At 34.3% G+C, this 20,586-nt stretch overlaps 2 protein-coding genes across 2 annotated transcripts; one reads left to right on the top strand and one right to left on the bottom strand.

Moving 5' to 3' along the window:
- Window positions 1-501: 501 nt before the first annotated feature.
- On the bottom strand, window positions 502-15,518 carry LOC120265259 (inactive protein kinase SELMODRAFT_444075-like). Its single transcript, XM_039273140.1, has 11 exons — window positions 15,513-15,518; window positions 14,793-14,856; window positions 5,532-5,609; window positions 5,113-5,240; window positions 3,523-3,620; window positions 3,025-3,296; window positions 2,278-2,910; window positions 1,654-1,802; window positions 1,349-1,570; window positions 1,125-1,274; window positions 502-906 (listed from the first exon to the last, which is right to left on the bottom strand). Exons 1-11 carry the CDS (start codon window positions 15,516-15,518, stop codon window positions 583-585), a joined length of 2,124 nt encoding a protein of 707 aa, XP_039129074.1. The 3' UTR covers window positions 502-582.
- A 3,459-nt stretch (window positions 15,519-18,977) lies between these two features.
- LOC120265258 (secreted RxLR effector protein 161-like) lies at window positions 18,978-19,610 on the top strand. The gene has a single exon (XM_039273139.1). It carries the CDS (start codon window positions 18,978-18,980, stop codon window positions 19,608-19,610), a length of 633 nt encoding a protein of 210 aa, XP_039129073.1.
- Window positions 19,611-20,586: the final 976 nt, after the last annotated feature.

Below are 20,586 nucleotides of genomic sequence, written 5' to 3'. Positions count from 1 at the left end.
AAAAGGGGAAGACTTAACAAATGGAATTATGCTTGCTCCATGAGTTTCCTTTGGGTTAACTCTATGTACAATCCAATTCTTGGTTTTCATATTAATATTAAAAAATTTTGATCAGAAGCATAATTTGTCTGGTTGATCTGTGCGCATAACAAGCACCAAAGGTTATCGTTATTACAAGCAACAATTAATTTGTGCCTGCATTGAAAACTCAATCGAAATCTGAACAAATTCAGATCATTGTATTTTTGTGGTTTGATTCATTAATAGCTCAGCAACTGAAACACTGAGAACAACTACAAGCGATTACCAACTTATAGCTATTCACAATGTGAAAATGAAAGTCATTAAACTTCGAAGTCTTACATTAATTAGTTGCCAAATTAATCATATATATCTCCTTCGATAGTAAAATTCTCAAGATTTAGTGAAATCAGGACTATGATAATAATGAAATGAGAACGATAAATTAACGAATTATAATTTAAGTATTCTGACCGGAAAAATAAAAAGGTTAGATACAAAACATGTACAATCAAGCCCATGAGGATGACAACTTAACAAATTATAATTCAAATTACCAGGCTAAATGAGCATCTCATCATAGAAAAATGATCTTCGCGAGATTGGCTTTTTATATGAACGTCTACCTGAGTTTGAAACCTCCGGACTTTTGAATGTGCTTGATGTTTCATTACTGAAAAATGACGATAATGTTGAGCTTGACTCACTTTTTCTGTTCTTGCTAATTGGATATGCATCTGGACTTGCCAGGTCCAGTTGATCAGGTTCTTCTCCATCCTGTGATTCACTAGAGAGTGACAAGCCGCTGAAAGATCGTGTCGGGGAAAATTCATCCATTCCTTCAGTTGTTTTCCCTTCAATTATGCATCTCAATGCATTTTCCACCTGAAATGAAATCAATACAATATCACAAATAGTTCTTTTCAGAGAAGAAAGATGCAATAAAAGATCAAGAGCCTGATCACATTAATGTCAGAGTGGAGTTTTTCATGGATGTAACTAAATTATATTTCTTCCTAGAAAAATTTTCTTTGATATTAAAATGAATTTTAGTAGTTTCTGTAAGAAAATTTAAAGAAGTAAAAAGAATTACAGTATGATACCTTATCCATGGGTGGCCTTTTATCAGCATCCTTGCTAAGACACTTCTCTGCCAAACTAACCATCCAAAATAGTTGATGAACATCATGGCACTCTAAAAGTCTCTCGTCAATCAAGTCCGGATATTTCCTTTCTTTCAGAAGTGGTCTTGCCTGTGCCCATTGATATAAAGCATCATAAAAAAAAACATATATATATACACATATATATTTAGAGAGAGATGTACCCATTCTGCAAGACTTTTTTCTTGAAGTCTCTTCTCCATTGTTGTCTTGCCAGTGATTAGCTCTAATAAAACAACTCCAAAGGAATACACATCAGTCTTGTTTGAAAACTTTCCTCTTTCAGCGTACTCTGGTGCCAAATATCCCACTGTTCCAACAACCTTGTTGTCTGATGAGCGGTCAGAATCATTTTGTTGTGCTCTTGCCAGTCCAAAATCTCCTAACTGATGCATTCAATTCAAAAGTATTAGTGATTTTGTTTGCCCCTGAAAGGTTTTAGCATTGATGGGCGCACGTAAAACATTACCAAAGGTTCATAATTCTGAGTTATGAGAATGTTGCCAGGCCTCATGTCTCTGTGGACTATTTTTTTCTGATGCAAATAGTTCAAACCGCTCGCTGCTCCAAGTGCTATGTTCATCCTGTCCTTCCAACTCAATACTCTAGAGCTGTTTTCTGAAGAATGTAGAGAAATCAGAAATCAAACTACTAGGAGAAACAAAATCATATAATGGATAGCATAACAGAAAACAAAACCAAACACAAGTGACAATAGTTCAAAGCAACAGTTGCAGTTGTGGGCTGATTCAGACTTTCTTTTTATGTTATGATAAAAATTAAGTATTATATGAAGATTAAAGCTATCTTTGGTCCGAGTAAGTATGTTGTATGGTTCTTTCCATCAACATACTCTAAAAGTATTCATTAGTTTTTTATAACATTGCAAATTTGGTTCGCTTTCAAATGTTTAAAATATATAATATAAATTTCTTGTAATTTTTGTGCATTGTCTCAATTACTTCATGGAGTAACATCAGTAAAGAGTAACTGATTATTTGGAGCAAATCTAAAGGTGATGCAAATGCTAAAAATTGAATGGCTATTGCAATATATAAGAAAAAGATTAGCGATTAAATGAGAGAATTCTTACTTGACAGATGCATGTCCAATGAACCATTGCTAACATACTCATAAACAAGCAAGCGATGATTTCCTTCTGAACAAGAACCAAATAGTTTAACAACATTTTTGTGACTAGCCTTGCTAAGCACTTGAACCTCTGATCTGAATTCTTTATCTCCCTGCATACTTGCATCTTTATGTTGTTTAACAGCTATCCATTGTCCATCACTTAATACTCCTTTGAAGACCAATCCAAACCCCCCTTCAGAAATAAAATTTTTCGAAGAAAACCCATTTGTAGCTTTGTATAACTCAGCATAAGTGAAATCTGTCTTTTGTTCAGTAACTGGCCCTACCTTAGCAAATTCCAAACACTCAACACTGTTCAACTTTTCCTCCTGTTGGAATTTGGGCAATCCATCTGCCAAAATTTCTGATTCCATGTTACATTTTTCATCTCCTATGTCTAGATCCCTATGTTCATCTCTTGTTGAATACCAGTTAGCACAGTTTAAAACAGCAATTGAATCATCATTTGGCACCTCCCAGCTTATGAAGCTATCTTCAATGCCAGAATCCTTGTTCGCATCGAAGGTTAGAGTAGATGAGACCTTTTCATCCTTCAATTCTGTGGTTGAATCAACATTCTGCAGTGGCAATTCTTCAGCAGAAATAGAAGTCAGAGTGATTATCAATTTGGTTAGAATAACATCTGGATCTCACTTACATTAAGTAAGAGTATGCCAATGGCTAAGCACTACAAATAATAACTTACTTAGTGGGGAGAAGTCCAGGCTGAAAAGATCATCATCATTATTGTCATCAGTCACTATATTGGACACCTCTGGTACTATCTCTTCTTGTTCTTGTTCAGGTAGCATCTCGTCATATTTGATATTATTGCTTTGAATTGACTTGCTTGGTGTGTCAGCTTTCTCTTGCATACTGACCGGTCCTCGCACTAAACGAACTTCACCATTATGCTTCATCCTTGATATACCACAAGATAACCTGTCCATGAAATATGTCCTGTCTTTTTTCATCTGCCTGTCAAAATAAAACATCATCAGTGTCATCCGTCTTATTGTTTTTTAAAACTAACATTTCTGATTATTCAGAAATGATCATTACATCTTCAATCTGATATTGTAATTTCAACAAAATTCAGTATCACAATAGTGCCATATATGAATCAGAAATCAACTTCTACTGCATAGGGATAGATGAAATATCTGGCAGATGGAAATTCTAATAACGCAAAATTTAGGCTAACCTGTCAAGTATTATCCAAGTTGCTTGTAGTTTCTTAGCCATTTCAACAGCAACAACTTTTGGTGAAGATCCCGACACCACTTTTTTGTGGAAAGCAATCTGAGATGAGCAAGCAATGAAGTAACATGATAATAACTCAATATCGAGCTCGGCCAGCGCACATGATGCATTAAGCATAAGATAAATACGACTTTACTCAAAAGAGTAACCCCAAATTTATAATCTCAAGTTTTTTTTTTTATTAAATTAATCTCAAGTTCATGATAGCGAAAGCTAATGATTTTGCACTATAATCACAATAACAATAAAACAGAGTTGGAATCAGTCCAAATCTTAATACAGAGCTATGGCAACACAAACAATGCCTTGTTCATAGGATAAATACAAATTTAATCCATTTTAACATAGCCCTATGTTTATAATCTCAAGCTTAGGATAACAAGGTCTCTCAGACTTTGCACTATAATCACACTCACAAAGAGAAATTAAAGTTTTCATTAGCCCAAATCTTGATATGGAGCCAGAGCAATACAAGTGATACATCAAATCATAACTATGATTGAACTCAATTTTAGCTAAGCAATGTATAACAAGGTCTTTTTGTTTTGGGCTATAATTATTAAATATTGGCTTGATATCCTTGGGATGACGCCAAATCTTGATTTCTTTTAATCCAACAATCTAGATTGCTCTATTGTTTATATAGAGTTATGTTTGTTGGGTGTTGTAAAATGAGAGAAAAAAGAGAGATAGAGAGGGTGAGTTCTCTTATATTTGGTGAGTGTAAAGAGTAGAGGTACAGAGGAGAGCTCTTATTCTTGCTTGATCTCATTAAAGTAAGATAAGACTCTTGTTTTTGAGATAAGGCTAGTTCTTAGAGCTTGATAACCCTTATGTGGTTTTGTGACTATTTCTTGTACTCTTGTTATTCCCCATGATATAGTGAATAATTGTTCTCCCGTGGATGTAGGCTTGTTCTTAACCAAACCACGTTAAATTGATGTCTCTTATTTTATTCTTGTAAGATTGGTTGTATGTTATCCTTGCATTGCCCATCCATTGTGTTATTGTTAGGTATTATAATATTACACACCAAATGTTCGACGAATTGTCATACTAGTTCCATGCTTCCTCACACGAAACAATAATCACGGGCACAGGAGAAATCAGGGTTTTAATCAATCAAAAGCTCAATACGGGGCGAGGGCAAGGGCAACAAATGTGATGTATCAATCACATGATTGTAACTATAATAATACCCAGTTTTTACCATAGGCCTGCCATTAAAATCTTAAGTTAATGATAACAAAGGCTCATTACCTTGCTCTGCAATCACACTCACAAGAGAAATTGAACTTTGTAATCAGTCTAATTCTCAATATGAAGCTAGGTCAAGATAAGTGAAATCATAAATGACAAGATTACAAAATGGGTTTTACCATAGCCATATCTACAATCTCAACTTCATGTTAGCCAAGACTCACAAGACAAACCTGAGTTTTAATCATTCAAAACCCTAATATCTAGCTAGGGCAACACAAGAATGCACAAAATCACAAGATAATAAACACAATAACACAAGATTCAGTACCTTCTTCATTTCATACAACTTGTTAATCATCATCACCTTTTCACTTCTTTCATACTCATTTTGCTTCCTTGTGATTTCATCTTCAACAATCTTCTTGGTTGTCTGATCAACCCTAATTTTATACCCCACTGACAACAAACAAACAGTGAACAAAAAACTAAAACCTAGGCACAATTGAACCAACAAAATATTAATAATAATAATAACAATAAGCATCAATTGAATCCAATTTAACAAACCTCACCACCATTCCATTTGTTTCCAAGAAAAAAGATTGAACTCTTACACAGTTTCCCGGTTTGCATGAAAGAAAACGTACTAGGGGTATTAACCTGGTGAAGAACTCCAAGAAGTGTGAGCTCATCCCCAGGTTTCAGTGAGAGGCCATCAATGGCCCATTTGATTGCACTTGAACATACATCCTTTGATGCATCCTGAACCACAACCACTCTCTGAACCTCCATTGAAATCTCTCCCAAATGTGAACAAACTCAAAACTGAAAATTAAAAAAAAAAAAAGGTTTTCAAGGATTTTGAGCAGCCACCAGAGAGAGAGAAGACAATGTTGGTTGGTGTGTAGATCAAAGAAGCAACTTTGGTGCAAAGTTCAAGCGCATATTCGAATTTTCAGAGATTCAGAGGGTATGAATAGAGGTTTGTGAAGAAGAAGGTCCAGATTTGCTGATGTTGCAGATAGGAAATCACAATGCTTTGTTTTCTGCCTTAGGCATGCACTTCCATAACTGATGATTGCATGCAGACAACAAATAGTCTGAGTACCCAATGAAGCATGCTTCAATCAAATTATAATTTTATTTGCAAGTCTTTTTCTGTTATGTAAGAGCAGGTAGAATCATGTAATGCTAGTAATGGAATCTCTTATTAAACTTCATTCATTTTAGCAAAATTTTTATATTTGGTATTATAACAATTAGACAACTGTATTTTTTTTTGTTTTTTGAAGAATAACACTTGAGAGGCATGAGACTTTTTTATTTAGGTTGTGTAGGTTGTGTCTTAGAATATCTAGCCGAAATACAAAGGAATATTAAATTCTTTCCACTAAACAAGATAATTATTAGATTGGTCATATATCTTTTTTTTTTAGTTTTCTGCTACCCTTGAACTTAAAGACCCCAACCTTGATGAATCAGCTACTATGATCAACATAGCCTTGATTTTATTACTAGAAGTTCTACTTTGCTTGGTGCAACTACTTTAGAAACCGAAGAGATGCCTTAAACCTTGGGCTTGGTTGTGCTCTCATTGATCAATGATTCTCGGTGGTGATCATTTTTTGAGGCTTTTTACTTTATGTTTTTTTTTTTTCTTAAATGTATTTCTTCTCTCTTGGTGCTATAGGTCGTGGTATATATTCGGCCATCTTGTGACTTCTATTTTGTTTCTTAAATTTTAATAAACTTGTAATTTATGCACTATTCTTTCTCCCTGTGTATATATATACTATAGTTTTGGAAAGTTGTATAGAATTTTTTTTTTTTTCTGAGGAAATGCAACAATTGCATATTAGAAATGTGCACGGACATGAAACAAGCTAGCAAGCACTTGTAACCACATTTTGAGTGAGTTTTAGGGTTTGATTTTTGAGTTCTCTCCAAATAAATACCATATGTAAAAAATCCAATATACCAAGAAGCCAAGAGACCATTGGTGTATAATAATATTTATAATGTAAACATGGAGGATTTTTTTTTTTTCTATTCTGGCTCGATCCAACCTATGAATCTAACAATTCAAAATAAAGAGTTTTGAGAAACATGCTTTCCTTCTTATAGATGACTAATTATATATATATATATATATTTTTTTTTTTGGTATGACCATGTATTTGTACCCTGGATGTACCATGCTAGTAGGAATTGATCATCTAGTTATACACCCTCACTTAAGAGCACAGGGATTGGATTGTAAGTACACTCCCGAACTAGGCCTCTTTATGACACTACGAAAGGAGGACCCTCAACACCTATGCAATAGTGTACCCTTATTCACCATGTATTAGTGGGATTTGAACACCCACTCCATCCCAGATGAATGCCTCTTATCCAATGGGCTAGCCCAATGGTAGCGTTGTGAATCATTTTGTGTATAATGATGTTGAAATTTTTATTTTAATCATTATGATTTAAAAACTTGTATAAAATAAATAGCTAAATAAATAAATAAGATTTATTATTTACATACCAACTAATTTGCTACAAAACAAAGCATGATTGCAATGCCAAACTCTCAGGGTGCCTTTGAATCTTGAGATGTCGAAGTTATTATTATTGTTATCATTTATCACTATTATTTTAAGAACATTGTAGGATAAAAATAGGCTATTGAATTGTCCATGCATGCACTGAGAGGATTCGTCGCAGTGAGTTCTTAGCCGAGGATATGATGGTATACATTTTATTATTTATAAAAAAGAATTGAAAATTAAGCATTCATGATGTTGAACATCTTGGACTTATATGAGTTAGGAATATTATTTTAATTGAAGCATACAGAGGCCGTCTAGTTAAATATAAGGTCTGGTTCTTATCACCAGAGTTTAGTTATTTGTCTTCTTTATTTATTATTTAATTTTGAGGTTTAACTTTGGGTGTAAGCAAGTGTAATGATTGCAAATGAACTAACCCCTTTAGTCCCACATCGGCTATGAGATGGACTCTTTGTGTGCATATAAGTGGTGAGCATCCTTCACCACTAGACCGGTCTTTTGGTGACATGCTCTCCTCATCACTTGTGTGTATAACAGCAAGCTGGGTTGTTCATTGAGAAATAATTCCTAAACAACACTTCCAACAAATATTTATACCATATTCAAATTAAGTATATTTGTCTTTGCGTGAGAATTAAATAAGGTATATTGATGTTTACTAATGATATTGATCTTTCACCATCAGTTTGACCATGTGATATATTGATGTTTACTAATGATATTTCCTATGAAAAGAATAATTCAAAACAAGAAACTATTGTGACTAATGAACTAGAAATCACTTTATATTTGAAAGGTGAGGAGGATGGGAAATCCTAGATCAAGGATCTTTCAACTCTACCATCTGGAGCAAGTGATGGTGAAAGATCATCTTTAGTGAAGCTGGAATATAATGTGCCAAAAAATATTCAAACAAAGATATATTTGCAACACTTTTACTAGTTGTTTTTTACCAACTACAGCTAGGTCATATTTCTTCTTATAAAGATTTAGGCATACCCATGACACTATTTTCATAAACACTATCTCAAGATATGGAAATGGTGCTAACCTTAATTGATAAAACAATAAGTGAATAGAGGAGCTCTCTCCATGGAATTTGTGGCCCTCCCAACATATGGTTGTGGGTTAGACATTTAGCTCCATTAAGGCAAACTTATGAAAACTTCTAGTAGCCTCCCAAACTGTTACCAAGTCCCTACACTCTCAAAAGCTCTCAAAACCTCTAAAGATTTCTAAAACAACTTGAGAGGCTACTGCCACGAAACATAAGGAACATTCGCATATGAAAATTAATAACCAACTAATAAATTTCTATATAATCCTCGATTCCTAAATGATGAAAGTTCTTAAGACCATCACTACCTACCAAGTTTTTGAGAGGCCCTAACTGTTAAAATCAAGCTATTTACATAGATGACATATGATAACAAGATCCTCACATTGGATAATATTACAAAGCAAAATCTTTTGAGGGGAAGGGGCCGGGGTTGGTTGAAGGGGCCGGGGACAGTCATACAATATGTGTTTTTGCTATAACATTGGAAGTGAATCTCTACATCATATACTATCCCAATGCCTCATGGTAAGGAACATTTTGGACCATCTCTGCCACTTGCTTAGGACAAATACCAAATCCTAGATGATAAGTACTAATTTATAATATATTTTAAATATATTTTGGTTTCATTTCTTAGTTGATCATGTATCTTTCCTCATGTTTCTAATTAAATTTCACTCTTTTAGGTCAAGTTACCACTCTTCAACGATTTTCATGCAGGTAAGTGTGGAGTTCGGTCTTTATTCTAAACATGGATCACCTATGCTAGCTACCACACCCATGGATTATGGTACAAAAATTCAAAAAACTCAAACCCTTGAAGAAGAACAACCTACCCTTTTTATCTAACATAGCTGTGGATCTTTGTTGGCATCTTAACTTTAATTTAGCCCTCCTCTATATAAGGCCAAGAAAAAGATTTTCAAAGAATCTTTGGCTACAAAAACAAAGATATATATGATTTCTCTAAGGGCTTAGGATCATAAAAAATCATCAAAAAAGAGAAATAGGACCAAGGTCGAGGGGGAGATTTATCGATCTACAAGAACATCATGCATACAGGATCAAGAGTTTCTTCTTTCTTTTTTCTTTAATTTATTCCATGTTTCAATCTATGATTAATATAAATCTTTTGGTTTATAAATTGAACATGAGCGAGTAGATCTTTTGTTCTAGGGTTGGTATTAACACAATGTTTAGATAATTAACGATGTATTGACTTCTATTTTTCATATTAATGTTTATTTGCTTTTGATTTGATTTTATGGTACTTTATGCTTGTAAAATAAGCTAGACCTCTCATATTTGCATTATTTTAGATACCAAAGAAATGACTGAAAGGTGAATTAAGCAGGGCCGATTTTAGAGAAAATGGGTCCTAGGCAAAATCATAATAAATATTTTTTAATTATTTTTATCAAATAATCAATTATGATAATATATATATATATATATAAATATATATATATATATATATTATCATAAATCAATAGAGTAAATAAGATTAATTTTAGAGTTTTAAGAAAATAATTAAAAAAATTTAAAATTATAATTATGTGAATATGATCATATGGTAGTAAATAAAAAGTTTAAATATAATTTTTTAAAAAGAAAACATGAATTGTGAGGCCCAAGAAATTTGTGGAGTCCTACTATAAGTGTTATAGTTTAAAAATAATTAAAATTTTCATGATAATTATATGGATAGGATTATAAGATGATAATAAATATAAATTTTAAATATAAATTTTTAAAAAATAAAACATGAATTGTGAGACCAAATTGTCGAGCCTATTATAAGCCAAATTTGTTTCACATTGATATTATAATAAATTAAGTATTATAGTTTAAAAAAATTTAAATTTTGAAAATAATTATATGGATAGGATTATAGGATGATAGTAAATAAAAATTTAAAATATAATTTTAAAAAATGAATTGTGAGGCCCTGAAAAATTAAGGGCCCACAAGCCAAATATAATTAAAATCTTCAATATGATAATTATATGAATAGGATAATGCTAAATGAAAATATTAAATATAATTTTTAAAAATATATATGAATTATGGGGACCTCAGAAATCTTGGGGCCCTAGGCATAGGTCTTGCTTGGGTTGCTTATATATCTTAAAAATCTGATTTTTTTTATAAAATTTATCTTAGCCATTATATTTTATTGAATTCTTTAAGCTGGTGCAATTCATCCTTCAATCGAAATTATGACTAAAAGGATAAATTAATCTTTTATGAGGTTTTGAAGAGTGAAAGTAGAAATCATTGAACCATGTTAGTTTTGGCCAATTACATTTTAAATCATTCCCCAAATTTTCTCATGGATCATGAAATTTATACATCTAAGGGTTCTTTGAACCCATGCTTGGGAATAAAAATATAATAGGAAGTTGGGTGTTTTTTCTCTTACAATATTTTGATAATTAGAAGTCATACCCTTTTAATTAGGTTTGAGCCACTAGATATTTCTCTCTGCTTCGGCCGCCAAAAGCCAAGCTTGCCTCTCATTTCTCAGCCATCAAAAGCAAAGCTTTGGTGTCGCTACAGAGGATCAAACTAGGCGGTGTCCTCATCGATGTCACTGTCGTGATGTATAGTAAAGGTTCAGAAAGAGTCTTCATGGTATTAGTTAACATGGATGGCTCGAGACTAGGGCTAGGTCTTGTTGGAGTAAATATCGCACCAATATTTAGCCAAGAAGGTATTGTTAAAATCATGGACATTAAGGATAGCCATCCCCCTTCTTGGTAGATTTGCAAATTCATGTATAGGCTATTGATAAAAAAACCTTTTAGACCCAAATAGGGCCTACACAGCCAGATAGACTCGTTTCAACCTTGTTAAATGTGCAGAAGACCAAAGTGAATAGTTGAAATTTTTTCTTCAGTAATAGAGAATTATGAGAGCACCAAGTTCAATAGGTTGAGCCTCATTTTGCAATTTCCATTGCTGGAAGGGAAATTGTCATAATTAGTTCACCTCTTGTTATTCTCTATTATCTTATGTCTACCTATGCCATCTCGGTTAGTATTTTGGATAAAATTTCCAAAGTTGCGTGGAATTTCTTCTGAGGTGGGAGTAGCAATTATAGTGGCTTTCATTCCGTTGGATGAAATACTGCTCCACTTGTGAAATTTGAGAGAGTTTGGGCATCAAAAATCTTGAGCACTCTAAGATAGCTTTGATGTCTAAAAATGTGTTTTATATTTTAAATTCTAAGAAAAAGTTTTGGATTATTATTTTTAACTTAAAATATGGTAATTGAATATGTGGAATTAAATCTTTGGAAAAATATTTGTAATCCTAACCTAACTGATATTTGGATGGATTTATGCCTTGGAATCTTTTGATTCTTAAACCCACTTATATTAACATAAATTAGCCATCAAAATCTCTACTGATTCATCACCTATTTCAGGATATTGCGGTGATTGTCATGTGCTTGGCTTTAAGCAGGGCCATGACATTATCTATTGATCTCCACCACTATCATCATAAATGCACAACCTTAATAAATGAGGAGAGAAATAGGCAAAATAAGAAAAGTAATCTAAATGTCAATGAAATTTTAAACTCTAACTATTTTTTTATTCTTCATAAAATAGTTAAGGTGGATATTTATATTAAGATGGAGGGAGGATTTAACTAGAAAAAATATTAATTGTGTGATTATTACCGTTCACAGGTTAAATTCATGGAGTCCCCACTCTACAATGCTATCGGAATGACATGGTTTGTGAAAGCCACCCCTCCAATGACACTTTACCAAAACAGAAATTATCAAATCTTTTTTTAGATGTTTTTATTTCAAGCAAAAAAACATTAGTTAGATGTTGGAGAAAACAAAATTAAGAAGGTCATAATATTTATTAAAAAAATTTAAAATTTAAAATTATTGACAAAATAACAAATCATTTTTTGCTGGAAACAAATATTATAGAATTTATTAAAAACACTTTTGTAAAAAATTTAACATTTAAAAAATTAAAACACATTCCCTCAATCCAAGGATTCAAATTCAAGCATGAGAATAAGGATGACCATAATTATATTATTATTATTATTTTTTGCAAAAGAAAATAAATAAAAAATGTAATGTTATTACAAAAAGATTATTACCCTATATGTCACCACTATAAATATAAAATAGATAAAATTAAAGAAGAGTTATTATGAAATAATTATTTTATTTATTTTAGACATCTTTTTTGAATTTTCTCATCTCTTAACATGAACATATTTGCCACACTTCCTTACTAATTTTATTGTTAAATTTTAAACATTTAATTGTTTGATTTGTTCTTGTATTTGTGTAAATTTCTTCCTTATTTGATGGAACCTAAACAAAGCCAAGCATTATTGTTATAGGAAAAATATTTTGAGCTATTGAAATTTAAAAAAAAAAGTTGTAATATTTGTTTAAATAATTTTTATGATAATTTAGTTACTAAACAAATACATTGTTAATACAGACTACTTAATGAAATAATTAAAAAGACTTTTTACATATGGTGCTAAACTGACTAGACTTTCTTAAAGACAAATTAAAACGTTTACGATATATATATATATATATATATATATTTATTTACATGTGCAATATGTAATATTAATTTATCTTAAATAGAAACAAAATTAAAATTATAATATTTTCCTTTTCAATTTAAATCTGTTAGAACAGAATAAAAGATAAAGTTTTTTCTTAAAAAATTCTTTGTTTTTTCTCTTAAAAAAAAGTGGATCTCAAATCCGTGAGCTTAAATTGTGTTCAAATTGATTGTGTAAATAAATATTTAAATTTTATTCTTCATGTGTCACCACACATTTTTTATGTGCCTAATAATCACTTTTTCTTTTTAAATCGTGAACAACCAATTTTCAATCTAATTTTCTTTCTCCAAAACATCCAAAACTCAATCTTTTTCTGATTATATTTACTTACTAAAGTTTTAAAAATTAATTTACAATACTTGGTTTCGGAGTTTCAAATAATTTCCAATAATTTAGATCAAACTAGTCAAATATGAAAATTTATTGAATAAGAAAATCATAATTCTTATATTCTTTAAGAAAATGAACATGCATGCGAGGCTTGTTGCCTTTGAAAAAAAAAATTGAAAATGCATGCAACAATTTCCTTAGTAATTTTTATTATTTAATAAAAATTTTTCAATGGTGTGATTGGTACAGCACATTTATCTTTTTATTTATTCAAATATTATAAAAATTGTGAAAACAAACTTTCACAACAAGCATGTTAAACTCATGCGGTTGTTCATGTTTTTCAATTTTACCATGCCCTATAAAAGTTCACTACAGTAAAATTTTTCAAACAATTGTTTTAGATATTTTGTTTTGGACAAATATTGTAAAGATGTTGGAGTAAACCTTAAAACTTTTCCGTCCATGATTATCTGTTGCCCACCAATTGATAATGGGTTCTTGGAAACTGATGTGTAGCAGAGGTCGGACTCACAACAAGAAAATTTGCCTATAGCGGTGGAAAAATCCACTGCTATAGGTGCTAAATCCGCTGCTACAACACATAGCGGATGATATTAAATTTGCCATTAAAATCTCCACCGTAATAGTGATTGTGGCAAAAATGTACAGCGGATTTTTCAGCTACAGTATATGCTTTTAGCGGCGAAAAAAAATCCACCGCTATATAATTTTTTTCCTTTTATATGATTTTTTGGGTCTATAGCGGCGGATGTTTCCGCCGCTGTAGGTCTAGCACCACTGCTTCATATATTAATATTTTTCTTACAACCTAAAATACAATAATAATGAAAAATCAACCTCTACAATTGTAATATTCATATATAACTAAAAATTTGTTAACAAAATCAAAATTAAAATTAATAATATATATATACAATTTGTTCTCCGAAGCTACACATTTCAAACTATGGAGCTTTTCATCGACATAAAATTGAAAAAAAAAAAAAAAAAAAAAAAAAAAGTCACTAGTTTTAATATATGTTACATAGAGTAAGTGGCATTGAATATCTCCTCCATACTTTTCCAGGCAAATATTAGCAATTTTCTTCATATACTAAGACTTCCTTGTGTAAAACCCAACCTGTATATGAAGGCAATGCTCATTATTATAATCATTTAGGAGTACAACATTGTTCTAAAGTAAGCCAAAAAAGCAGATCTAAATAATTGTAATCTAAATAGTTGTAAATGATTGTTGATTTATAAGGGAAGTGAATGTTAGCTAGACTTCTAAGATAGCTCTGAGCTTCATAAATAATAGTTTAAAAACAATAACAGGAAGAAGGAAATAACTGGAGTTGGTCTTCAATTTGCATTCTTATAAGTTATATCCAAATAACTGGAGTTATATGTACATTAACTAAGAAAACTTACTTGAGGTTTTAGATGCCTCGACCTTACTATAAGCAAACTCCACAATATCAGGTAAATTTGCAACCTGTAAAATTAATGACATATCATCACAAATTAGAATCTAACACATGAAAGAGCATCTGTCCAACTCCAACTGAAACAATAATTTCATCAAGCCAGCTATTGAAATTTGAAACTAGAATCTCTTCAGAGTTTACATGTAAATTAATGTAGTAAATTTTACTTTGGTGTATAGGAAAAGAAAATGATAAAGGATGACATCATTTGAAGCTTCTAGAAGAAACTTGAAATCTCCATATAACATCACTGACTTCAGCCTTTCTTGAAGCTTCTCACAGCCAACTTAAGCATCCAGAAATTTCATAGAGCCTTCCATCAACCGACTTACTAGCCTATAAATTAGTGTCATTGCTAATGTAACCAATCCAAGCAAGCAAAAGCAAAGTGCTTCAAGTGAGAGTGAGTGATCATCCTAGAGTGAGAGTGAGTGCTAAGAGTGAGGATAGTGAGAGAAATAGTAGAAAGAGTGTTGTAAAATTTTTTGAGAGAAAATAATAGAAACATATTTTTTAAACTATTCTCCCACTTTCTAATCAACAATTCTGGTATCAGAGCCAGGTTGCCGGGATGATTTTGTCAGATCGCCGACGAGTGTTCGAGCATAGTATTAGGAATTCACCAATGCTGCAAGAAGTTCGCCAGTAGAAGTAAGTAAAGTACCGGCATTCTAGTGAGGAGGCTTGCTGGATGTTAGGTGACCCAGACACAACGATGGAGTTTACAAGTACGACTAGTGGTTTAAAGAAATTAAACAATAATAATTACATAAATTGGAAGGCCTGCATAGAGTCTTATCTACAAGGACAGGACCTATGGGATGTTGTAGGTGGGTCGGAAACGACTCCACCAGATGTCACTTTTGAAGAAGTGGCAGATGCTGCTGGTGATTCTAAATCAAAGGAGAAAAAGGCTCTAGCGGCAGAGAAGTCAAAATATGAAGCTCTGCGGAAGTGGCGCATCAAGGCCGGTAAGGTAATGTTTGTTCTGAGAACAGCTGTTGAAGATGAGCTGTTAGAGTATATTAGAGATGCTGCTACACCAAAAGTTGCATGGGACACTCTCGCTATACTATTCTCCAAAAAGAATGATGGCCGTCTCCAACTACTTGAAAGTGAGCTGATGACAATCTCGCAAGGAAGTATGACAATCAGTCAGTACTTCACCAAGGTAAAGTCACTATGTAGAGAGATTGCATAGGTCGCCCCTGAAGAAAAGATCAGTGAGCAGCGAATGAGGAGAATAATTATCAATGGCCTTAAACCTCAATACAGTGGGTTTATGGCTGCTATCCGAGGCTGGCCAACACAACCAACATTGTTGGAGTTGGAGAATATGCTCACCAATTAAGAAACATTAGCCAAGCAGATGGCTGGTGTTTCATTAAAGCAAGAGGAGGAGGCACTCTTCAGTGGTAGGAGGAAGGGTCGACTCAATCCAAGACAGAGACCTACAACTGAAGACAAAATAATCCAGCAAAGGAGGCCAAAGGAAAAGATTGACTTTTCAGGGGGAGCTCACAATTAAAGGGGTGGCAGCAACCGTCCATCCGAAGGAGGCGATAGTCGAGATGATCGCTGCTACAATTGTGGTAAGAAAGGGCACTATGCACGAGACTGTTGGCATAAGAAGAAAGGCCAAAGAAATGCAGCAACATCAAGAAGTTTCCAAGTTACCAAGCATCAATGAAGGTATGATAGTGAAGAAGAGTGGGATGTTGAAGCAGCATTTGTAGTTGCCACCACCAAAGTGGAGGAGCAAGAAGAGAAGGAGGAGGTAGCTCTGACAGCAATAGCAAAGCAAAAGAAGATTAATTATGAGAATGACTGGATCATCGACTCAGGCTGCTCCAACCACATGACAAGTGACATCAAGAAATTAGAGGGCCTGGAGAGGTACAAGGGGAAGCAGGTGATTGTGACAGCTAATAACTCCAAGCTGCCCATCACCCATATCGGTAAGACACTTATCTTCCCACGCTTCAATTCAGATCAAATTAAGCTGCAGGACGTCTATCACGTTCCCGGGATGAAGAAGAACCTATTATCAGTCTCACAACTGACAACACAAGGAAACTATGTGGTATATTGGGCTACAAGAAGTCAAGGTGTACCACAATCTACAGGCATTAGCCACACCAGTAATGGAGGGCCGCAAACTGGAGTCTATCTATGTGATGTCTGCAGAATCAGCCTATGTGGACAAGAACCGGAAGAATGAGACGTCTGATCTCTGGCACGCACAACTAAGGCATGTGAGCTACCACAAGCTAAAGTTGATGGTGGAGATGTCAATGGTCAAAGGCTTGTCCGATATAGAAGTACGAACTGACACAATATGCGCTGGGTGTCAATTCGGTAAGGCTCATCAACTTCCCTTCCAGCAATCTAAATTTAGAGCTAAGGAGCCTTTGGAGTTGGTGCACTTTGACGTATTTGGCCCAGTCAAACAAGCATCTATAACCGGTGCCAAATACATGGTAACCTTTATCGACGACTTCTCAAGGTACGTATGGGTGTTCTTCATGAAAAAAAAATCTGAAGCATTCTCCAAGTTTAAGGAGAATGTGGAGAATGAGCTCAACAAGAAGGTACAGTGTCGTCAACTGACAATGGAAGAGAGTATTTCTCTCAAGAGTTTAATGCCTATCTGAAAGAGCATAGGATTCGAAGACAACTGACCTGCCCCAACACTCCACAGCAAAATGGTGTAGCTGAAAGGAAAAACCGCTATATAGCAGAAATATGCAGAAGTATGCTACATGCCAAGAATGTGCCAGGGAGATTTTGGGCTGAATGCATGAGAACGGCAGCTCACATCATCAACCGGCTTCCATAGGAGAAGATGGGCTTTCTTTCTCCATTCCAAAGACTATGGAAAATCAAACCCACAGTAAGTCATTTCAAAGTCTTTGGATGTGTGTTATGTTTTTGTCCCAGACCATATTCATACCAAGTTCGACAAGAAAACGGTACGATGCATCTTTGTCGGCTATGATAATGAGAGAAAAGGATGGAGATGTTGTGACCCGACGTCTGGACACATCTACACATCCAGAAATGTGGTCTTTGATGAAGCTTCAGCTTGGTGGCCTTCAACAGACTCAGTTCAATCAAATATGAAGGAGACTGAGCCAATAGTAGAAGAACAATTACAAGACCAAGCTCAAGAGGTACCAACAACAACTGAAGAAGACATAAGTCCGAGATCATCAAAGACTAAGAGCCCATAGATGACAGGAGTTCTTGGAGAAGCTAAAGAAGACCTTACATATTTACCAGAAGAAATGCTTCCACCCTTAAGAAGATCATCCAGGGTAAGACACCCCAATATTAAGTATGCAAATGCTGCACTAATCATGGAAGTTGAAGAACCAACGTCCTATCAAGAGGCAATTAAAAGTGATAAATGGAAGAAAGCTATGGAGGAAGAGATAGCAGCTCTCAAGCAAAATCAGACGTGGGAGTTGGTACCAAGGCCAGAAGAAGCAAAACCAATCTCATGTAAGTGGGTGTATAAGGTGAAAACTCGAGCAGATGGAACAGTCGAAAGGTACAAAGCTCGACTTGTGGCACGAGGATTCTCGCAACAGTATGGAATAGACTACAATGAGACATTCAGTCCAGTAGTAAAGATAACAACGGTGCGAGTACTATTGTCACTAGCTGCAAGCAAAGGGTGGAAGCTCTGTCAGATGGATGTGAAGAATGCCTTCCTACATGGAGAGCTTGATAGAGACATCTACATGGATCAACCACAAGGATTTGAGAGCAAGTCTCATCCAGAGTATGTGTGCAAGCTCAAGAAGGCATTATATGGCTTGAAGAGGGCTCCAAGAGCATGGTATGGGAAAATTGCATAATTTCTTGTACAAAGTGGCTACAGATTGACAGCATCATATTCGAGCCTATTCGTCAAGCACACAGGAGGCAAGATGGCTATAGTACTGGTGTACGTCGATGACCTCATCTTAACCGGAGATCTCACTGAAGAAATCCAGCGCACTAAGGAAAATCTTTCAATCCAGTTTCAGATGAAGGAGACCTAGGGCTCGAAGTTGAGAAGACAAAGGAAGGTATGTTCCTATGTCAACAAAAGTATACAAAGGATCTTCTAGAAACATACGGGATGCTGGAGTGCAAGCCACTATCTACACCAATGGAGGCAAACATTAAGCTTTGTGCAGGAGAAGGGAAAGACTTAGAAGATCCACAGATGTATCGACAACTGGTAGGTATTCTTATTTATCTAACCCTTACTCGACCTGACTTAGTATATGCATTTGGAGTAGCAAGTCGCTACATGCAAAATCCCAAGAAGGCACACTTGGAAGCAGCTTGGCCGATACTGCGATACTTGAAAGGAACTACAGATTACGATATTTTATACCGTAAAGGTGAAGGATGCCAAGTAACTGGATATTGTGACGCTGACTACGCTGGAGATTGTGACTCGAGGCGATCGACTACAGGTTACATCTTCAGCCTAGGATCTGGAGTAGTGTCATGGTGTAGTAAGAGGCAGACTACCGTCTCTCTTTCTACCACCGAAGTTAAGTATAGAGCAGCAGCTATGGCAGCACAAAAAAGCACGTGGTTGATGCAATTACTGAGAGATCTTCACCAACCGATTGAACAAGTAATACTTCTTTGTGATAACAGGTCAGCAGTGTGTCTAACAGAAAATCCAATGTTTCATGCTAGAACCAAGCATATTGAGGTGCACTACCACTTTCTAAGAGAAAAAGTGCTACAAGGATAGATCCACACGAAGCTAACGCCCACAGAAGAGCAAGTTGCTGATATCTTCACTAAAAGCCTCAATACAAAGAAATTTGAAGATTTACGAGCACAGTTAGGAATACTCAAGAAAGCATCAATTTAAGAGAAGTCGGTGCTGAGGGAGAGTGATAAAGGATGACATCATTTGAAGCTTCTAGAAGAAACTTGAAATCTCCATATAACTTCCGACTTCAGCCTTTCTTGAAGCTTCTCACAGCCAACTTAAGCATCCAGAAATTTCATAGAGCCTTCCATCAACCGACTTACTAGCCTATAAATTAGTATCATAGCTAATGTAACCAATCCAAGCAAGCAAAAGCAAAGTGCTTCAAGTGAGAGTGAGTGATCATCTTAGAGTGAGAGTGAGTGCTAAGAGTGAGGATAGTGAGAGAAATAGTAGAAAGAGTGTTGTAAAATTTTCTGAGAGAAAATAATAGAAACATATTTTTTAAACTATTCTCCTACTTTCTAATCAACAGAAAATTAGAGTTTTTTTTTTTTAATAATTATATATGCTTACATGGGATTCGATGTTATCCATCATGTCACCTTGCGCCTCAACCAACACGGGCAAGTCAAGAAATATCTACATTATGCAAATATATAAAGAAAAGTGAGTGGTGATCTTTATAAAAATAAAGAAGGCCTGGAGTTTCAAACTAAACAAAGAACACATACAATGCCTTGATTTGGCATTTCCTATCCACCTTGTCAAAGCTTTATTTGTAATTTTTATAAGAAATTTTCTATGAGAAGGCAAACATATTGTCCAATGCTAGGGAAATAGGTGTTGATTTAGGTCCATTGTGAATCTAAATTAGTTGTCTTGTATGTGTCCAAGATTTCTAATCATGGCATCAAATAATAGAAGTGCGTTGTTGCATTGAACATGTCCACCACAATGAGTGGCTTATAATCAGATGAATTGAACATATATACATGACAAGGTAGCCTCT

Source organism: Dioscorea cayenensis, chromosome 7 (assembly GCF_009730915.1).
Source record: "Dioscorea cayenensis subsp. rotundata cultivar TDr96_F1 chromosome 7, TDr96_F1_v2_PseudoChromosome.rev07_lg8_w22 25.fasta, whole genome shotgun sequence".
Taxonomy (NCBI): Eukaryota; Viridiplantae; Streptophyta; class Magnoliopsida; order Dioscoreales; family Dioscoreaceae; genus Dioscorea; species Dioscorea cayenensis.
Note: the sequence above shows the minus strand (reverse complement) of the source record. Positions and strands in the feature narration are given on the sequence as shown.